The sequence below is a fragment of the Eubalaena glacialis genome, chromosome 1, assembly GCF_028564815.1.
Source record: "Eubalaena glacialis isolate mEubGla1 chromosome 1, mEubGla1.1.hap2.+ XY, whole genome shotgun sequence".
NCBI classification, from domain to species: Eukaryota; Metazoa; Chordata; class Mammalia; order Artiodactyla; family Balaenidae; genus Eubalaena; species Eubalaena glacialis.
The window spans coordinates 33,870,616-33,889,218 of record NC_083716.1 but is presented as its reverse complement, the minus strand read 5'-3'; the positions used below and the strand labels follow the sequence as shown (position 1 = coordinate 33,889,218).

The window sequence follows — 18,603 nt, the reverse complement described above, 5'->3', positions numbered from 1 at the left end:
TCCATCTGTTTGTGATTCCAAATCCCCAAGAAGGGATTCATCTTCAGTCCAACTCACCTTTTTGAACCAGACTAGTTGGGCCATGGGATGCTGACTGACCCCAGGATCAGCTACTCTGGATGAAGAACGGAGTCCTTCTTGTTCTCGTAATTTATGAAAAGGGACAGAGGTCATGCGGTATAAAACCTGGCCACCCTGGTCTGCCCCAGATCTGTTTTGTGTGAAGATGGGGTGGGGTGACCCAGTTTCCCTTAACAGGGACTTTGGGATTCTTTAACACATCTGGCTCAATAACAAATCATGATATTGAAATCAAACATTTATAAAGGAACCCATACAAATTAAAGATTGGCATGTTACCCCCTTTATAGCACAGGACCTTTTTAAGTTTTTTTAAGTATATATAGGATAATAAAATGGATAGCCTGCTCAACTATATTTAGAATGTATGTATAAATTTACAAATCTTTGTCCATGGAATCCTTGTCCAAAGAAAATTACAATTGAATTTAGAATCTAAGGACTAAGATATTCATTATTATCTTAGCCAGAGGGATTTGTTTTAGCTTTTATAAGAAAACTTTTTATTGAAATATAATTTACATAAAGAAAAGTGTGTATATCCTAAGTGTACATCTTGATAGTTTAAATTAAGACAATTTTTTTAGAGCTGTTTTAGGTTCACAGCAAAATTGAAGAGAAGGCACAGAGGTTTCCCATAGACCCACTACCCTGACACGTGCATAGCCTCCCCCATCACCAGCCTCCTCCACCAAGGTGGTATGTTTGTTACAACTGATGAACTTACTTGATCACCCAGAGTCCATAGTCTACATTAGGGTTCAGTCTTGGTGCTGTACATCCTATGGACAAATGTACAGTGACATGTATCCATCATTATGGTAGCATACGGAGTATTTGCACTGCCCTAAAAATCCTCTATGCTCTGCCTATTCATCACTCCCACCCCTGCCATGATTTTTTATAAAGTTAACACCCTTGTAACCAGCACCCAGGTCAAGAAACCAAACATTATCATTACCCCAAAGACTCCCTTTGTGCCCCCTTCCAGTTGCTACTCACCTTCGAGGGTAAACCCTATCTTGACTTCTGCCAGCATAGATTAGTTTTGCTGGGTTTTGTTCTTTATATAAGTGCAATCATGTAGGATGTACTTTATTGCATTCTGGCTTCTTTCCCTGGACTTAGGTTTGTGAGATTCACCCATATTCTTGCGTGTTGTTGTAGTTTTAGCCAGAGGTTTTGATCCTTACGAGCTAGTTCAGCAAACACAATTCAGCCAGGAAATATGCTCAGGGCTGAGGACCCAAAAGTCAATAAAGATAAGCCCCTGCTGTAAGGAACATTCAATCTAGTAATGTAGTAATGACCAGAATTTAATGTAAAGTAAATCCCTCTTTATTTTACAAATGTTTATTCAGTGTCCACTATGGGACAGGCACTATTACAGGTGCTAGGGATAAGCAATGAACAAGCAGATAAAAATTCTAGTGGAAACCCTGTTTTAGTTCCCTGACATGTGTGGGCTAATTCTGCCCACTAATATCTATATCCTACCCTGTTATGCATATGATTCAACATAAGGAGAACTAGTGTTAGAAGCCATTTCTTCCAGTGACTTGGAGTGAGTGATTTTGAAGTCACTGGTCCAACCACGGGACAGTTTGCAAACCAGTGAGCATGGGAGGTATTTCTCTGTATCTATTTCTGCCTTATTTCATTCTCTCCATCCTTGATGCTGCCTATACAGAATGAAACGAAAATCTGGAACCTAAGGAAGACTTTGGATGGTAGCTTACCTTGGAGTAAGGCTGAGCAATCCTCTTGTTTCCCAGAACCATGAAGTAAGAAGAGACAATTGCCAAAGTTGCAACTGAAATCATAAAACTTTGAATTTGTTTGAATAACTATGGGCATCTAATACGTATCACTATTCGATAGTGTTGACTCTTCAGAGTCTAGTAAATCACTTGAGTATAAAGCTATGTATGATGTTGGAAGGAGAAGGGATAGAAGAGAATCCAACATCATTCCAGGAATGATAGTGTAGGAAGAAATGCAAGAGATCATCTGGTTTTGTTTGTTTGGTTTGTGTTTTCCCCCATTTTTACAGAAATTTTCAAGCATATATAAAAGTAGAGATAATAGTAAAATTCACTCCCATGGACCTAGCCTCCAGCTTCAGAAATTACCACCTCATGCTCAGTTCATCTCTAACCCACTGCTACCCCCTCCTCTCAATATTTTGAAGGAATCCCAGATGTCAAATAAGTTATTCACAACTGTTTAGAAAGTGAGATCTCCTAGTTTTAATCCCCTTAGTTAACAGGCTCAGAGAGGATAAGTCACTAAGTTGGTTAGTGGCAGTTATTTTTAACCCCTACACCTCAAAAATAAAAGTCAAAAAGTTTACTAACAGAGAATATTGGACTTTACATAGTACAATTAAACAGTACGTATGAGACATGAGTTGTCAAATTATGTCAAACTTCTGGTCTGTCCCATGACCACGGTCACATTTTGGACTCTAATTACAAGTGAAATATGAGGTTCTCCCATATGAAAACCTTAACATGTAGACTAAATGTCACTTGAACTCATTGTAAATTTGTCATCAGTACATGTAAAACTTTATTTTCAGTTTTTATCAACACTTTATCTAATGAATTCCATAAATTAATAGTCACTCTAAAAAAATAACTTTGTATTATTTGACCTATAATCACCTCTGTTAAGCCTCCCATTCAGAAAAAAAAATTCTTCGGGAAATTCAACAGGATGTGGGGACGGCTGGTTGATGTTCCTTTTCATCAGTTATTTTGAAACCAAATCCCGGTGGATTTTGAAATTGCAAATAAATTTGTCCAAGTAAAAGTATTCCTTTTCAACTATGTAGTAATAAAATGGGTCTGAGACTCTTCCTAAGCCTCATTGTTTCCCATCTTCAGCCTGTTCTATTTTCAAAGTAGGAGGTTAGTTGATTTTTATTAAGCCAGTGTCGGTGGCTTATCTACTATGAGATATCACAGCATAACCGGACATGGAGCTAGTTTTCTAGGTTTCCCAGGCTTGAAACCATGACACCATTATTTGGCATGGTCAGAATGTTCCAGAAGTTTCTAGAGCAAGAGGGAGAGATTCTGCTAGTGTCTTTGCATGGAAACCTGCAACATGTTGATTTGGCTGTCGACTGCCATACTTGCCCTATTGTATCTCAAAATGTTACCCAGGGCATGTGACATCCATCCCTGTGAGGAGTGGGGCACAAGGCACCCCCTCAATGAGCGTTTGATGAGATAATTGACGGTTAAAAAAAAAAGCTGCAAAAATTACCTGAATAAATAACACTGTAGAAGGCAGACAACCAGACATTTTTCCGTGCACAACTCCCACTCGTTTCTCTGAGAGATAAAAGCAGCAAAGATTGACAATCTGTCAGTTTAACCATTTCATTGTGAACTTTTTCTGGGCAGGTTATTCACATCGAACTCATTTGATGTGATCAGTGATGATGCTTTTATTGGTCTCCCACATCTAGAGTATTTGTAAGTAAAATAACCTTTTTTTTTTTTTTTTTAACATAATGATTCAGTACAAGGGCTCTGAGGTTCCTACAGCTGTCTGACCCAAAATATTATAACCTATTGCAGATTCATAGAAAACAACAACATCAAGTCCATTTCAAGACATACTTTCCGGGGACTAAAGTCTTTAATCCACCTGTAAGTATGAATGTTGCTATTACTTTTTAAACTTGCCAGTGGGCAATGCAATTTGATAACCTGTGGTTAAAGCACCCACTTTGCGGGTATCCATGAAAATTTAAGAAAGCCAAATGATTTCTCTACATGCACATTCTCCTTCTCTCCCTGCCATCAGCCAGTGTGTGTCCAGGAAACCAGTTACTATTAATACTAGCCCAAACCAGCAATAATTAGGAAAACAATCTACTGCAGGGAAATTGTGTGACTGAAATAACGTTTTTAATTACCTACAGCATTACTCACTTCATGAATTGACTATATAGCTTAATGTGATATTCTCTGTTTCTCTTTTTCTGTACAAGCCCTGACTTCATATACATTTAAACATATACTAGAACCACAGGCCACGTCTACACAGCGCCTGAACAACTTTTTTATAAGAGAAATATTTATTCAATGGATGCTTAGAGCTACATAAGCTGTTCTTAACGGGACAATTTTACCTCCCAGGGAACATTCACCAATATCTAGAGACATGTTTGATTGTCACAACTAGAGGATGTAACTGGGATTTAGTGGGTAGAGGGCAGCAATGCTGCTAAACATCCTGCAATGCACAGGACAGCCTCACAACAAAGAATTATCCAGCCTAAAATGGCACAGTCCTGAGGCTGGGAAATCCTGAGTAACAGGAACCAAATAACTCCTTTCTCTTACCCTCCCCCACCCCCTACACACACACACACACACACACACACACACACTCACAGACAGATGTACTTTTAAGGAAACTAGAAGGGCATGGGAAGAAATGGCACTAACATTTGTTAAGTGCCTACTACTATGTTGGCCAGTGTGCTTTACGTGAATTTTCATTTAATCCTCTCAACGATCCTGCCAGAGTCACACAACCCCCATTCTAGAAATGAGGAAACAGAAGCCTGGAGGGGATATGTGACAAGTGAACTGAGTAGTTATGGAATGATGATAACATCAACTCAATAGCTGAACTGCTATGGCTACTCATCCATTCAGGGACTGTTTCTCAAGTGCCTAATATGTGTCTCTTTAGTGTTAGGTAAAGATGCAAGTCATCTAAGCATCATAGTCATCCTGTCGATTTTAACCTGTTGCCTCACAGTACCTCATTTCCAGCTCTGTTCTAGACCGTGGGAGGTAGCAGGTAACAAGGCAGATAAAAATGCCTGCCCTTTGAACCTTTATTCTAGGGTGTCTACGTGGTCATCATGCTGCCTCTACTACTCCCTGTCTCTACTGCTGTTTGGATTTGCAGCAACAGGGAACTGGTGGCCAGATGTATTTTATGAAATCACTGCACCTTTCAAGGCTTCTGTATATAGTCATTATAAAATGATGAGGAAAATAATGTTTATAAAATAAACAGTTTGCAACACTGCTTTTCACATCAGCGTTACAATGTGCTACAAACCTGGCTGTGTATGGTACGAATGCTATGCCATTTGATTACAGAGCCAAACACCACCAAGCCTAATCTTTCAGACAAAAATAAATAAAAGAAACGAATAAATGGAAAGATAAATGGAAGTTCATGACTTCAACTTGAAATCTACTTGATTCACATAAATCCATTCAACATGGCCTGTGTCTACTGGCTCAGCATCATGAGGGGCTGAAGGAAGGATGTAAGACCCTGGTGTTCTCTCTGGGAACCTGGACATAGCCTTGCCGCGCCCCTTAGTTCAATCAAGTATATCTTCTCTCCAGCCTAAAGGCCTACCTCACCTGGAGGGAAGAATGGAAAGAAGGGAGGGAGGGAGGAAGAAAGAGAGAGAAAGGAAGGAATGAGGCGGAAAGAGGGGAGGGGTGAGGAAGGGAGGAAAGTGGGGAAGAAAAAAATTTATACAACACCCTAGTGAAGAACATTCATTTTGTTTGACTAGAGCCTATTATGCCCATCAAATGAAATGGAAATATAAATTTGGGTCATTATGAGGCCCCTTCTTTAGAGGTATGAAGAGTATAAGAAGAAGGCACTGGTACAGCATGTGCTTAATACCTAGAAATTTTCAAGCTCAAGGGAACACAAAAGGCAGCCTTCAAAAAGAGAGGCGTGAATCTTAAGAGTCAGACAATGAAAGGGAGATCCCACCTGTCTGACCGGCGCTGGAGGTAGGAAGGAGGTTTTAGGAGGGAGCAGGTTAAAGTCGATTGAATATGACCCTTAGATCTCTTGCATCTTTATCAAACACTTAGGTTGATTCGTGTGGCATTGCCAATATGAGACTCTTTTGGATCTGCAAAAATGGCATTGCCATATGGTTCATCCTAAATAGTCTCTAGGATGTGCCACACAAAAATGAATAAAATCCAGCTCCAACGTGGAAGAGCTCAGTCTAGCAAGAGGAATTAGATGAACAAATATTTTCTCACTGAGTGCCTTGTCCCCAGGCCATGATCTCCTTTCTAATTATGCTGTTCCTCCAGGTGTAGTTCTCTGCTTCTTCCTTCCTTCCTTCCTTCTTTCATTTTTTCCTTGCAAGAAGAGATGGGTAGGGAAGATTTGAAGCCCAAATGTCCCTCTGACTGCTCAGCACATCAAGTTCATTTTCCATTATTTACCACTTATAAATAAATCTGACATTTGTTTGAGCCATTAATTTTCTTTTTAGGATTTTAGAGGTGTTAGGTTTCAAAGTGCACTTTCCTCCACCTCAGACCAATTCTTCTCAATTAAAGGCAAACATTCAAGTAGCAAAGAATTATCACCTCACCCTCTAACCTACAGGAAGAGTTTACAAAGCTTTTTCATATTCTTGACCTCATTACACTCTCTTGATGACCTTATGAAAGATACAGGGCAGGCACTATCCCCATTGGCGAATGAGAACACGGAGGTACACCCTGAGTTTAAGCTGCTCCCCAATTAGTAGCGGTAAAAGTTAGAAGTTTCCCGAAGTCTTTAATGAGACATCTAGTGCCCTCTCCACCATGTCAATTATAGCAGGACTGGGGAATTCCCTGGTGGTCCCGTAGTTAGGGCTCCACACTCTCACTGCTGAGGGCCTGGGTTCAATCCCTGGTTGGGGACCTAAGATCCCGCAAGCCATGCAGTGGCCAAAAAAGAAAGGAAAAAGGGAAAAAAATTATAGCAGGATCAGAAAGCTTTATGGAGCTGGCTGGATCCTTCCACAGGACATGATTTGAGGAGCAAATATGGCTGGGGAAGGAAGAGAAGATCTTGAAGAGAGGAGCCCTACCCTCGCTCTAGTCTCCAAATGCAAATAGTTGGGATTAGACATATACTTTTAGATCCAACTGGTTCCCACCCTGGCCTAACATTAAAGCTGCTCCAAGAGACTTGCCTGAGCATTGATATAAATTCAGTTCATTCCTAAAGAAGCAATGAACTTATCTCACCTTCTTATACATCTAACTCAGTAGACTTACCTTCTAAAGAGACATTAATAGACAACTTAAAACTTACTATATAGACTCCTCTCCCCCTCAAACCAACCCCCCCCCCAAAAAAGAGAATTCTTTATATTTAAGTCCTTACAAATCCTGGGACCCCCTCTTGATTATTCTGAATGACTGTAATATTATACATGATTAATTTAAGTGTTTGAATAGCTTATATATTTCAGAAAGGTTTGAATTTTCCTGATGACCATGTATTACTTCTGAAATCAGGGAAAAAATGAATTAAAAAATCATTTATGACCAATGATCACAAAATCTCTAAACATTTTGTACTGGTTTCTATTAACACCCATGAGGTTTTCGTAAAGGTTCCCTTGGGCGTCACATGAGTGTCCTCGTGGCTAAGGCCCAGTGGAGGCACGATTGTTTGCATGCATGTATAAAGACATTTGGGGAAAATGTCATCAATGTCTACCTGCTGGGGAGCACCTACTGGCTGCTCACCACTGCGGAGGTGCAAAAGATATATACAGCAGTCCCCAAGCTCAGGGTGCCTGTGTGTCTCCAGTTAGTCAGGCAGGATGTCCTCATTTCGGCCTTCACAATGACATGCATGTAAAGAGGGCAGTGCAATATACTGGCTGAGGGGGATCTCTGCCACCAGACTGCCTGGGTTCAAAGCATGGCTTTACCCGTTAATAGCTGTGGGACATCAGGCAGGTCACTAAGCTTCATGGTGCCTCCAATTTCTTATGTGTAATATGGAAGTGATAATAATCATCTGTAAAAAGGGGGGTGGGGATAATAAAATACTTAGGAGTACCTAGATCCTAAGGTTGTCATGAGATTAGGTCAGTTAATCTATCAAAGTGCCTAGAACAGAGTGTGCTGTGCAGTAAACACCATCACGTAGGAATAAACTAAACCTCACTGCCTAACTTCCACTGGTCCTGGATCAGGACTCCGAATGCTGTAGTGTATTTATCCCCTTTAAACATTTTGTATGAAATTAAAATAACTGCACTTGAAGTACCGCAAATTCAGTGAGACACCACCTCAAGCTGAGAATCTGCACTGCAGGGAGACTGGGAGCACCCCAGATGGCCGTGGGCGATGCTTTCTTAGCAGCAGAGCCCAGTGGCACTGAAACAAACGTGCTGTCTGAGCCAGTCTGGTCTGCCTTAGACAGAAGACTTTCCAGTAGGTTCCATACTCCATAATTAGAGGTTTTCTCAGGTAAACCATGAAAACACCAAAGTGGAGGGAAGGGTCATCAGTTCCATTGGGTAGGAAAGCCTGCCTGCCATTGAGAATGCTTGACCCTTCTCAGCTAGTCTCAAGGCAGCTAGGTGCTCAGTTCGGCAGTTTCCCCGGTGTTTTAAAGAATGTTTCTTAGGTAGACTCTGAGTCAGGACCTAGAGAATGGAGCTTAGTTGCAGGCACACTTTGAAGAGCCCTCCTAGGGAATTCCCTGGTGGTCCAGTGGTTAGGACTCGGCGCTTTCACTGCTGGGGCCTGGGTTCGAATCCTGGTCGGGGAACTAGAATCCTTGCAGCTCAGCCAAATTAAAAAAAAAAAAAAAAAAAAAAGAAGAGCCGTCCTATTGTTTAGGGCTTATTACCACAGTGAGGGCTCAGAGGAGGGAGGGCATTTGTGAGCATCGTGGAGGTGGGGCAATGGTAATTCACAGGGCTTTGCAATTTCTCCCTAACTCAGTGTCTTGGTACAAGGGCCTAAGAGAAGCATTCTCTGCTCTTTTCTTTGTCTGGATGGATGTCCTTCTTCTTATCCACTCCAGCTTGCCCCATTCATTCATTCATTTAAAAGTAGCTGTTGAGGACTTATATTATGCCAGGTACTGGGGATACAGTGGTAAGAAAAACGTCCTTCCAGTACTCACTACAGAGTCATCCTAGAAAAAAATTAACATTGATGCATGTTTTCTCAAACCTCTCATTGGCCTGTTTTCACTCCTCTCCCAATCAGTTCTACCCCTCATCAGTTACCCAGATACAGTGCATTCCTACCCCTTAGTAAAACCTAAGGTGGTGATGCTCATTGAGTCTTTTTTTTTTTTTTTAATTTTGGAATTCCTTTTTTTTTTAACCAAAAAACCCAAAAAAACGAAAAACAAAAAAACCCACAGTTCACCCATTTCTCCCATCCCCTCAACCCCACCTCTAGCAACCACCAATTTGTTCTCTGTATCTATGAAGTTCACTGACTCTTAACACCTTGGGTATGTGAGGCTTAGAGCTCTATTCTTTGGGCAGGAAGCAGGAACTCTCAGATTCACCTGCTGTTTAAAAGAACTGCCCAGGGCAGCAATAAAAACATGGTGCCTCTTCCTGTGTAACCCTAGTGGCTGCAGTAATTCAAGACTTGACTCTCATCATTTCACTCCCACTGTCCTATGACCCAGCCTCCTCCAAGCTCATGCCCTGCAGCCAGTTGCACTTCGTGCTGGTTTCTGGGGGAGGGACGTCCACTTAGGAGAAGTTAGCATGAGGAATTCAGGACACATTGTGCCAGCAACTATATTGAGACACATAACTTGAGAGAGATTCTAGACTGGTCCAAGACCCAAGAAATCTCTTCATTCAACCACCATTCAGTAAAAAGAATTATGGAGCTGTTCTCTGGAATAATCTTCTTTAGCAGCATTTTATTAATTCTGCGTAGGTGGACAGTCACAGCGGTTCATTCGTATGGTCAGTTTTCTAAATGTTGTTTCTTGGGCAAAGACCACACAAAAGCCTTTCTCCTTCCTGTCCCCTCCTCCTCCTCCCAGCTGCCCTTTATTGAGAGTAGTTCAGCTACCATCCTGAGTTATCGCATTTACTTTTTCTAACACTCTTATGATATGAGGTATTATTACCTCCGCTTAAAAATGAAAAAGCTGAGTCGCAGAGAAGGTACATAACCAAAGTCACACAGCCTGTAAATAGTGGAGCCGGGATTCAAACCAAGCTCAGAAAGAATGACTCCAAAGCTGTGCTCTTTGTCACAAAATGCACCATCACTGAGACTGGAAACTTCTGATTCAGTTCCCTTTCTTCTGTGTCGAGGTTCATTGAAAAAAGCTTTCTAATCTAGTGGTAATTTCTAGAACTCAGAAAAACAACATAATTGACTTAAAAATAGATCTTAAAAGTTTTGAATGCTTGCACTTGAGAAATCTTGTATTAATTAGAGGAGGTGGAAAACACAGAAGACTTCTGAGAGTGTTTTAAATGGAATTTGAGAGAATTTTCAAGGGCTTTGGAGGCCGACAGCATAGACTCTTTTGTTTTAGTTTTTAATTTTTATTGTGAAAATTAAAAACACTCCTAAGAAAAGTATATAACATGTACATGTATAATGCTGGTTAAAAATAGAAAATTACCAGTACCTAGTACCCTTCCCTGTCATACAGCATCTGCTCCTTGTTATGTGCACATTTCTGCAGTATGGACACATGTCCCTTTCCTTGATACTATCAGGACTGTTTCTTACTTATTACCCTTGATTAGCATCAGAATCATTTTAGTGGTAAGTGGAAGAACAACTAGAAAGAAAAGGAGAAAACAATTCCTGTGATAATAGGGCAAGAATTGGAAGAAGGGAAAAGGAGATGATTAAAGAGGTTGAATGGATGGCTGGATGGATGAATAGATGGATATTTACGAGGAAGCTATTTTCTAAGGAGGAATGAATGAATGGAGCTAAAAGGGAAAAAATGTAGAAAAAGGAGGAAATAAAAAGAATGTGCTGGAAGGGGGATAGATTAGACAGGCCTCCAAATTTGAGAGCTGTCGGTACTAAGAGTTGGAGGTTGGAGGTTGAGGTGCTCTCTAGAGCAAGTGGGGCGGTGGGGGGAGGGAGGAGAAGGGCAGCCTGAGTGTGAGGAGAGAGAGCACATGGAGACATGGACATGGGGGAGACATCCCCTGGACGGAATGCCTGAGTGTGTGATGCTCATACTCAGTGCTAAGTAGAAAGACCGATGCCCAGGCATCATTTTGTTACTCGCATTTTGGAGGGTTTGCTTGTTTGTTTGTTTAATACCATAATACATAAGGGGCCATAAAATGCATTTATTTCATTTATGACTACAGCTTACATCATTCTTTTTTTTTTTTTTTTCCAGGAGCCTTGCAAACAACAACCTCCAGACTCTCCCAAAAGACATTTTCAAAGGCCTGGATTCTTTAACAAATGTGTAAGAGGACCTAAGAAATCACTGATTAATTAGTTAATTTGCAGTCATTAACAAAGAAGCCTGGTGTTATTAAATTTTTTAATTGGCTTTAAATTAAATGAGAATTTTAAAATTTTAATTTTAAATTGGCTTAAAATTTGAATTCAGTTGGACTAATGTTTGAGTCTCCTATGGTATTTACCACTATATTCTGAAAATATAGTCCCAAGTTTGCCTTTGACAAAATGTGCGTCTGTATGGCAGGGACTGATGACAAGGGACTTGGAGGGGGTAGGAAGAGGAGGGCTAGATAGAAATTTCAAGATCCCTTTTTTTTCTCATGAGGTCCAGGAAATGGGGCTACAAAGGAAAAACATAAAGAAGTCTGGGAAACTGACAAAATAAATATGATGAAAGTTTACACCCATGGGTTGGTCAGTCAAGAGAGAAATGGAGCAGGAAGTGGGGGAAGGGAGGAAAGTTTGCCTTTTCTCTCATTAGACTGAACAACAGCTCTAGGCTTAATCCCCAGGAATTTGGCTTAAGCCCCAGGAAGGGAATGAACTTAATTATTTTTGACCCTTTTTCAAACAAAAGAGCTTTCGAACTTTGACTTTTAAGCCTCAGAGTGAAAGATCTTTGTAAAGAATTTGTGTATTTTGTAGTAAGCAAAGCAAGTAAGCCTAACCCTTTCAAAAGCAATTTAGCTTCAATAAGTGCCTTCCAGAACATTGGAAAGGTATTTAAATGTCACAAGGTAGAAAACAGGAACAAACGAAAGATGTATGAAAACAAAGGAGTTCTTATTTTTCAGGTACTTTGCTATAGAATATATATTCAAAACAACTTTTCTCCAATAACAAAAATCTGAGTCAAGAATTTTCTCCTAAACCCAGGATTTAACTTCAAATCAGTAAGCTATGAAAAACTTTCTTTGTTCCTTGTAGTATTCCCCCCACCCCTCCTCCATGCCTATTACCCCAATTCCTGAAAGATGGTTTATTTCCAAGAGAGTGTCAGAATCAGGACACTTCCAAATAGTCTTGGACAGACCACAGTTATCCGCTCTGGTTTACAATAGCCCAGAAAAGTTGACACTCATTATTCTGGGTCAGAGTATTCTTGGGATATGAGGTGAGTCCTGAGAATGTCTTGGAAGTTAGATGATTCTCCATGGCAGACTTGGGGATACAGCGTATTTGGGGACCCTCTGGCCCAACCTTGTGTCAGCCTATACCCCACACTAGCAAAAGAAAAAACACTTGAAATTGGCTCAGTCCCTCCAAGGAATCCCATAATGGGTTTGGCCTCTTGGGCCTACTTTGATATGCCCAAACCAAGAAGCATCTAAGAAGTGCAAGGATCCATGCCAACTTGCCTTTTAGTAGATTTCTTGGTTTCTTGAATTACCCCCTAAAACACATTTTTAAATGCTTCAACATTTAAAAAGTATTCATATGCTGTGTGAAAAGTAGGCGGTTCCTATCTTAGGAATTTTGTGTGACCAAGAAGGGTTTTAGGAAAGAGATAGAGTTTTTGAACAGAAGCAATGCAAATAAACAGAGAACTTGGTGAGCTGGGATCATATGTGGAAATTTAAACTATCTATGCTGTGCAGTTTATTATGGACATGAGCTATTATTGTATGTCTGCATTAACTCGGCTGTGTCGAAGTCATTTCCTATTAAAATTGAATTTGTAGACCATGGAATAGGATCAGGATTAATTATGTCTGTGAGGAAGAAGAAAAGAAAATAGCTCACTCGATGTAATTAAATATGGTACAACAATCACTACATCTTTCTTTTAGACCTGTGCTGCCCAATATAGTAGCCACACATGTGATCACCAAACACTTGAAATGTGTTCCTAGTGTAAATGAGGAACTGAATTTTAAATTTTACATAATTTTTAAAACATTAAATAAAAAACTAAACTTAAATTTAAAAACTGATTCTCTGTTCAATTATTGGAAGACTTTTAAGTATGTTTGGAACAACTTGGGTGTATAAATCTGTTTTTTTCAACTGTAAATTTTGTTAACTCTAAATACAAATCAGGAATTTCTGCTGAAATTTTATTTTCCAAATTGAGATATACTGTAAGTATAAAATACACATCAGACTTCAAAGGCTTAGTATACAAAGAGAATGTAAACTATCTCATTAGTAATTTTTATATTGACTATAAGTGAAAATGATAAAATTCTGTATGTATTGGGTTACATAACATATGCTATTAAAATAATTTCACTTGTTTCTTTTTAGTTTTTTAATGTGTCTATAGAAAATGTTTAACTACATATGTGGTTCACATTGTCTTTCTATGGACAGCACAGCTCTAGACTGAGCTACCTTTGAATGCAAGAGGGAATAAGTTATGAGGTTCCATTGACTGGGGTGGCCTGCAAGGGCACACTGTGGTCATTCTCTGAGCCCAAAGTGAATGGTCAGTCAGGTTGAAGGTAGATTATGAAGCATGATATAAAGCCAGGTGAGGTCATTCTGCACATGTTAATTGCTAAAGTAAAAAAATAAAAAATAAAAAAAAAATGAATTGCTAAAGTAAAAGTCATGCCTGGGAAGGAAGGGCCCTTGTATATCAAAAGCAGCTGAAGTTTGTCTTTCAGGGACCTGAGAGGTAATTCATTTAACTGTGACTGTAAACTGAAGTGGCTGGTGGAATGGCTAGGCCACACCAATGCAACTGTCGAAGACATCTACTGTGAAGGCCCTCCAGAATACAAGAAGCGCAAAATCAATAGTCTCTCCTCCAAGGATTTTGATTGCATCATTACAGGTAATGTATTCCAAATCATTCTACCTCATAAAATTAAAATAAGGGCTACATTTTTTTACATATGCAGGAACTGATTTTTTAAATATATATATTAAAAACCAACTGAGCAATTTAAAAATATTATGAACCGTTAAAAGTTCATGTGTTTAAAAGCAAAGTAAAATTGTCATTTCACTGTTTCTCTAGAATAAATATATTTCTTGTGGACATTTGAGATCTAGCCAAGGAATGAGGCATCAGCACAGCTACTCATCATCATTTTCAATTTTTGCAGAGTTTGCAAAGTCTCAAGACCTGCCTTTTCAATCACTGTCCATAGACACGTTTTCTTATATGAACGATGAGTATGTAGTCATCGCTCAGCCTTTCACTGGAAAGTGCATTTTCCTTGAATGGGACCATGTAGAAAAGACCTTCCGGAATTATGACAACATTACAGGTATGAAAAGCCTGATCGTATTTTGAGTGGAAAGTTAAGCCACTTGGGCCAAGGGCAACAGGAAAAGATGAATGATATCAGGGAATTCTTTGGGCAGGTTGAGAATCATTTGAATCCCAAATCTACCATTTACTGAGTGCCTGGGATTGTTCCCTAAAGCTTAATTTCCTCACTTGTAAAATGGGAATAATAATACCTAACTTTCAGTGTTGTTATAAAACAATGAGAGCATATGTTCAAGAAACTTAGCATAGGACCTAGCTTAGTAAATATACAATAAAAGGTGGGTTATTTTTCTTCAGTGAAAAAGTACTGGACTAAGAATTATGAGTTCTAATCTAGGTTCTGCCACAAGCTAACTGGTCAAGCCACTCACCCTCACTGGGCCCCTCTTTTTAACTATAAAATAAGGAGGTTATTTTAGATCAGTGAGTCTCAAACTTTACGGCAAAAACATTACTTCTGCAAAATGTTCATGGGAAATCTCCTGAAGTCCCCTCAGTTTTCCAATGGATTGCAGCAGGGCTTTGTGAAATCTAAACCTTACCTTTGTGTAAGGTTCTTCTTACATGTGTACAGTCTCTCAATTGTTTTGAATGAATCTTTAGATGAGCACTTAAATGAAAAATGAATCATATATTTGCAGACTTTCAGATGGCATCATCTAGTCTAGGATGACGAATATGTGTCATATATACAGTCACTATCCCCTCCCTCACCCCAGACAGACATCGCTAATCTATCATGATGCTCTTTCTTGCAGAGGACAGAATCCTTCTTAACACAGTTCTCCAGGCAGTCACAATCAATCAGTCAATCAATATTGGTATATGGTTGAAAACTAGTGGCCATCTCTGATCTAGTTCCAACCCTCATTGTACAGAAGAGAAAACTGAATCCCAGAGAAGTGATTTTCCCAAGGTCACAGAATTACACAGCCTTGAAAAGGGTCACAATTAGAATAATTTTGCCTATGGATGGAGCCAATTAATAGAAAGAGTTGATCCGGAACTTATTACCTCAGAGCCCTTAGAGCTACTGTCAGAAAAAGCCTGGGACCAGATTTGCCCAGCTCTCTTTGGATTTCCTAGAGCCAAGCTCCCTCTACGAGATCAGAATCTACTGATAAATGTTAAACTCTTAACAAAGGATATTGAGCTAGGCTTCTGACAGACTCCCATGTAGTTTTCTGAGATTTCCCAAAGTAACATTCAGGTGCTTCGCCCATGACTGTACCCCTCTTTCACTTTTCTCAAGGATTTCTCTTCCTTCTCTTCTGCCACCAGTGACCTAAAGCTTCACGAGTGGCATCGCTCTCCTTTCTCAGGAGAAAGTCAGTTCATTCTAGAGCAAGAAGCAGTTTATACATAGAGCAAACCAATTGCAGGTAGAGCCGTGGGCTGCCCAGACTACCGCTCAAAACTTTGTGAGGTTGTTCTAGAACCTTGTGGAATGCTGGCCAAGTTGGAAGCCCTTGTACAGCTAACTGCCCACCCCAGGTTGGGTTAAAAGCGTAGAGATGCTGGTAGCCTTGGGTTTGAATCCCAACTCTGCCTTCTCCTAGCAGCACCGAACCTCTCTGAGCTTCCGTCTGCTCATCTGCAAAAGGGAGGGTGATAATATTTATCTCTTAAGATTGTTGGGAAATTTAATGAGATGATTTGGCAAAGCATATAGTTGGTGCTCAATAAATGGCAGTTTCCAACTCATGATATGTCAGGGAAAGCAATGCTTTCTTTCTGTAAGAAGCAAGAGGAGAGGGAGTTCCCTGGCAGTCCAGTGGTTAGGACTTGGTGCTTTCACTGCTGTGGCCATGGGTTCAATCCCTGGTTGGGGAACTGAGATCCACACACGGCTTGGCCAAAAAAAAAAAAAAAAAGGTGAGAGGAGAAAACTCAGGCTGTAGCCATGTATCCTGAACGTCTAGTACACGTTGGATGTGACATGACAACTCAGTTATTGATAACAAGGCTCCATGAGGTACAAAGGCACAGAACTTCGGGATCCCGCTGCCATTGGACCTGATTAGGAAATTGGCCTTGCCTAATCAACCAAGGAAATGATTTTAGTGGCAGTTGCATGGCTTCGGCATGTGTATTAACATGCTCCAAAAGAGGATGGCCATCCTCCTAATCTCTCATTTGTCTTTTCCAGGCACGTCCACTGTAGTGTGCAAGCCTATAGTCATTGAAACTCAGCTCTATGTTATTGTGGCCCAGCTGTTCGGCGGCTCTCACATCTATAAGAGAGACAGTTTTGCAAATAAATTCATAAAAATCCAGGATATTGAAATTCTCAAAATCCGAAAACCCAATGACATTGAAACATTCAAGATTGAAAACAACTGGTACTTTGTTGTTGCTGACAGTTCAAAAGCTGGTTTTACTACCATTTATAAATGGAACGGAAATGGATTCTACTCCCATCAATCTTTACATGCGTGGTACAGGGATACTGACGTGGAATATCTAGAAATAGCCAGAACACCTCAGACACTCAGAACGCCTCATTTAATCCTGTCCAGTAGTTCCCAGCGTCCTGTAATTTATCAGTGGAACAAAGCAATACAATTATTTACTAACCAAACTGACATCCCTAACATGGAAGATGTATATGCCGTTAAGCACTTCTCAGTGAAAGGTGACGTGTACATTTGCTTGACAAGATTCATTGGTGATTCCAAAGTAATGAAATGGGGAGGCTCTTCATTTCAGGATATTCAGAGGATGCCATCGCGAGGATCCATGGTGTTCCAGCCTCTTCAGATAAATAACTATCAATACGCAATTCTTGGAAGTGATTATTCCTTTACTCAAGTGTATAACTGGGATGCAGAGAAAGCCAAATTTGTAAAATTTCAGGAATTGAATGTTCAGGCACCAAGATCATTCACGCATGTGTCCATTAATAAGCGTAATTTTCTTTTTGCTTCCAGTTTTAAGGGAAACACACAGATTTACAAACATGTCATAGTTGACTTAAGCGCATGACACACGAAATTCTGTGGCTGCCATCAGAAACTTTCTACAGTACATGATCCGGATGAACTCAATGCATGATGACTCTTCTTATCACACTTGCAAATGAATGCCTTTCAAACACTGAGGCTGCTAGAACCAAGCACTACCCGTATCTCCATCCTTTCCTGTCCAGTCCAGTGGTGTGGGAAGTTACCTTTTATAAGACAAAATTGAATTGTGTAAATGTTCTTTGCAGTGAAGATGTGTAAATAAGCGTTTAATGGTATCTGTTACTCCAAAAAGAAATATGAATATGTACTTTTCCATTTATTTATTCATGTGTTCAGAAACAACTGCCAAATAAAATGTTTACATTTTCTTTCATATCCCAAAGGTAATTATTTACAGGAGTTATTTTATTCTTGGTGATGGTATGTTGTGGAAAGAATTGTATACAGTAGGGTTATATTTGGATCAAGAATTTATGGTGTGAATAATGAGTGAAGATACACACTGATACTGATTACTCATCATTTATTAACAGGATGATCAGCTGAGTTTGAACATTCAAAGGTGTTTCTAAAGGGCATGGCTTTGGGGAACATTTTGAGGTGAAATGGTGACAAATGGAAAGAAGCGTAGTGAAATTTGCCTATTACAAGAAGGCTAATTTGACAGTTAGACCCATCCTTTTCTATCTGATAGCTCCAGCTAAAAACATCATTCAGACAACTTATAGAAGAAGTCAAAGTCAAGATTTTGGATTTTTAAAGCCCTATTCCGGGGCTTTCTAAATGTTTGACTCTGGAATCATCTGACAGCTGACAGAGATTGTAACCTTACAGCACTTGTCTCAGATGTATCCCATATGAAGTCCTCTTAATATGATCAAGGATGCTTCACTTCTAGACACCAGTTCTGTTACATTACTGACATACTGCAGAGTGCCTACGAGGCTCATATCTGATTTTCTAAATTCCTTCTCCTGGATCATATGGTATGTTAGCACTTAGCACAATGCCTGTGATAGAGCAGGCTCTTAAAAACTACTTTCGAAGATGCACGTGTCCTCCTGTTATAAACTTAATAATAAACTTC

The 18,603-nt window shown here is 39.8% G+C and overlaps 2 protein-coding genes across 2 annotated transcripts in view; one reads left to right on the top strand and one right to left on the bottom strand.

Moving 5' to 3' along the window:
- LGI1 (leucine rich glioma inactivated 1) overlaps positions 1 to 17,796 on the top strand; it is a 32,867-nt gene extending 15,071 nt beyond the window's left edge. Inside the window, exons 3-8 of the mRNA XM_061194984.1 lie at positions 3,495 to 3,566; positions 3,672 to 3,743; positions 11,257 to 11,328; positions 13,937 to 14,106; positions 14,381 to 14,545; positions 16,700 to 17,796. Coding sequence (XP_061050967.1) covers positions 3,495 to 3,566; positions 3,672 to 3,743; positions 11,257 to 11,328; positions 13,937 to 14,106; positions 14,381 to 14,545; positions 16,700 to 17,535 — 1,387 coding nt within the window. The 3' untranslated portion in view covers positions 17,536 to 17,796. The remainder of the gene's footprint in view (positions 1 to 3,494; positions 3,567 to 3,671; positions 3,744 to 11,256; positions 11,329 to 13,936; positions 14,107 to 14,380; positions 14,546 to 16,699) is intronic.
- Positions 1 to 18,603, bottom strand: part of MYOF (myoferlin) — a 586,741-nt gene that overhangs the window by 410,408 nt on the left and 157,730 nt on the right. The window lies entirely within an intron of this gene.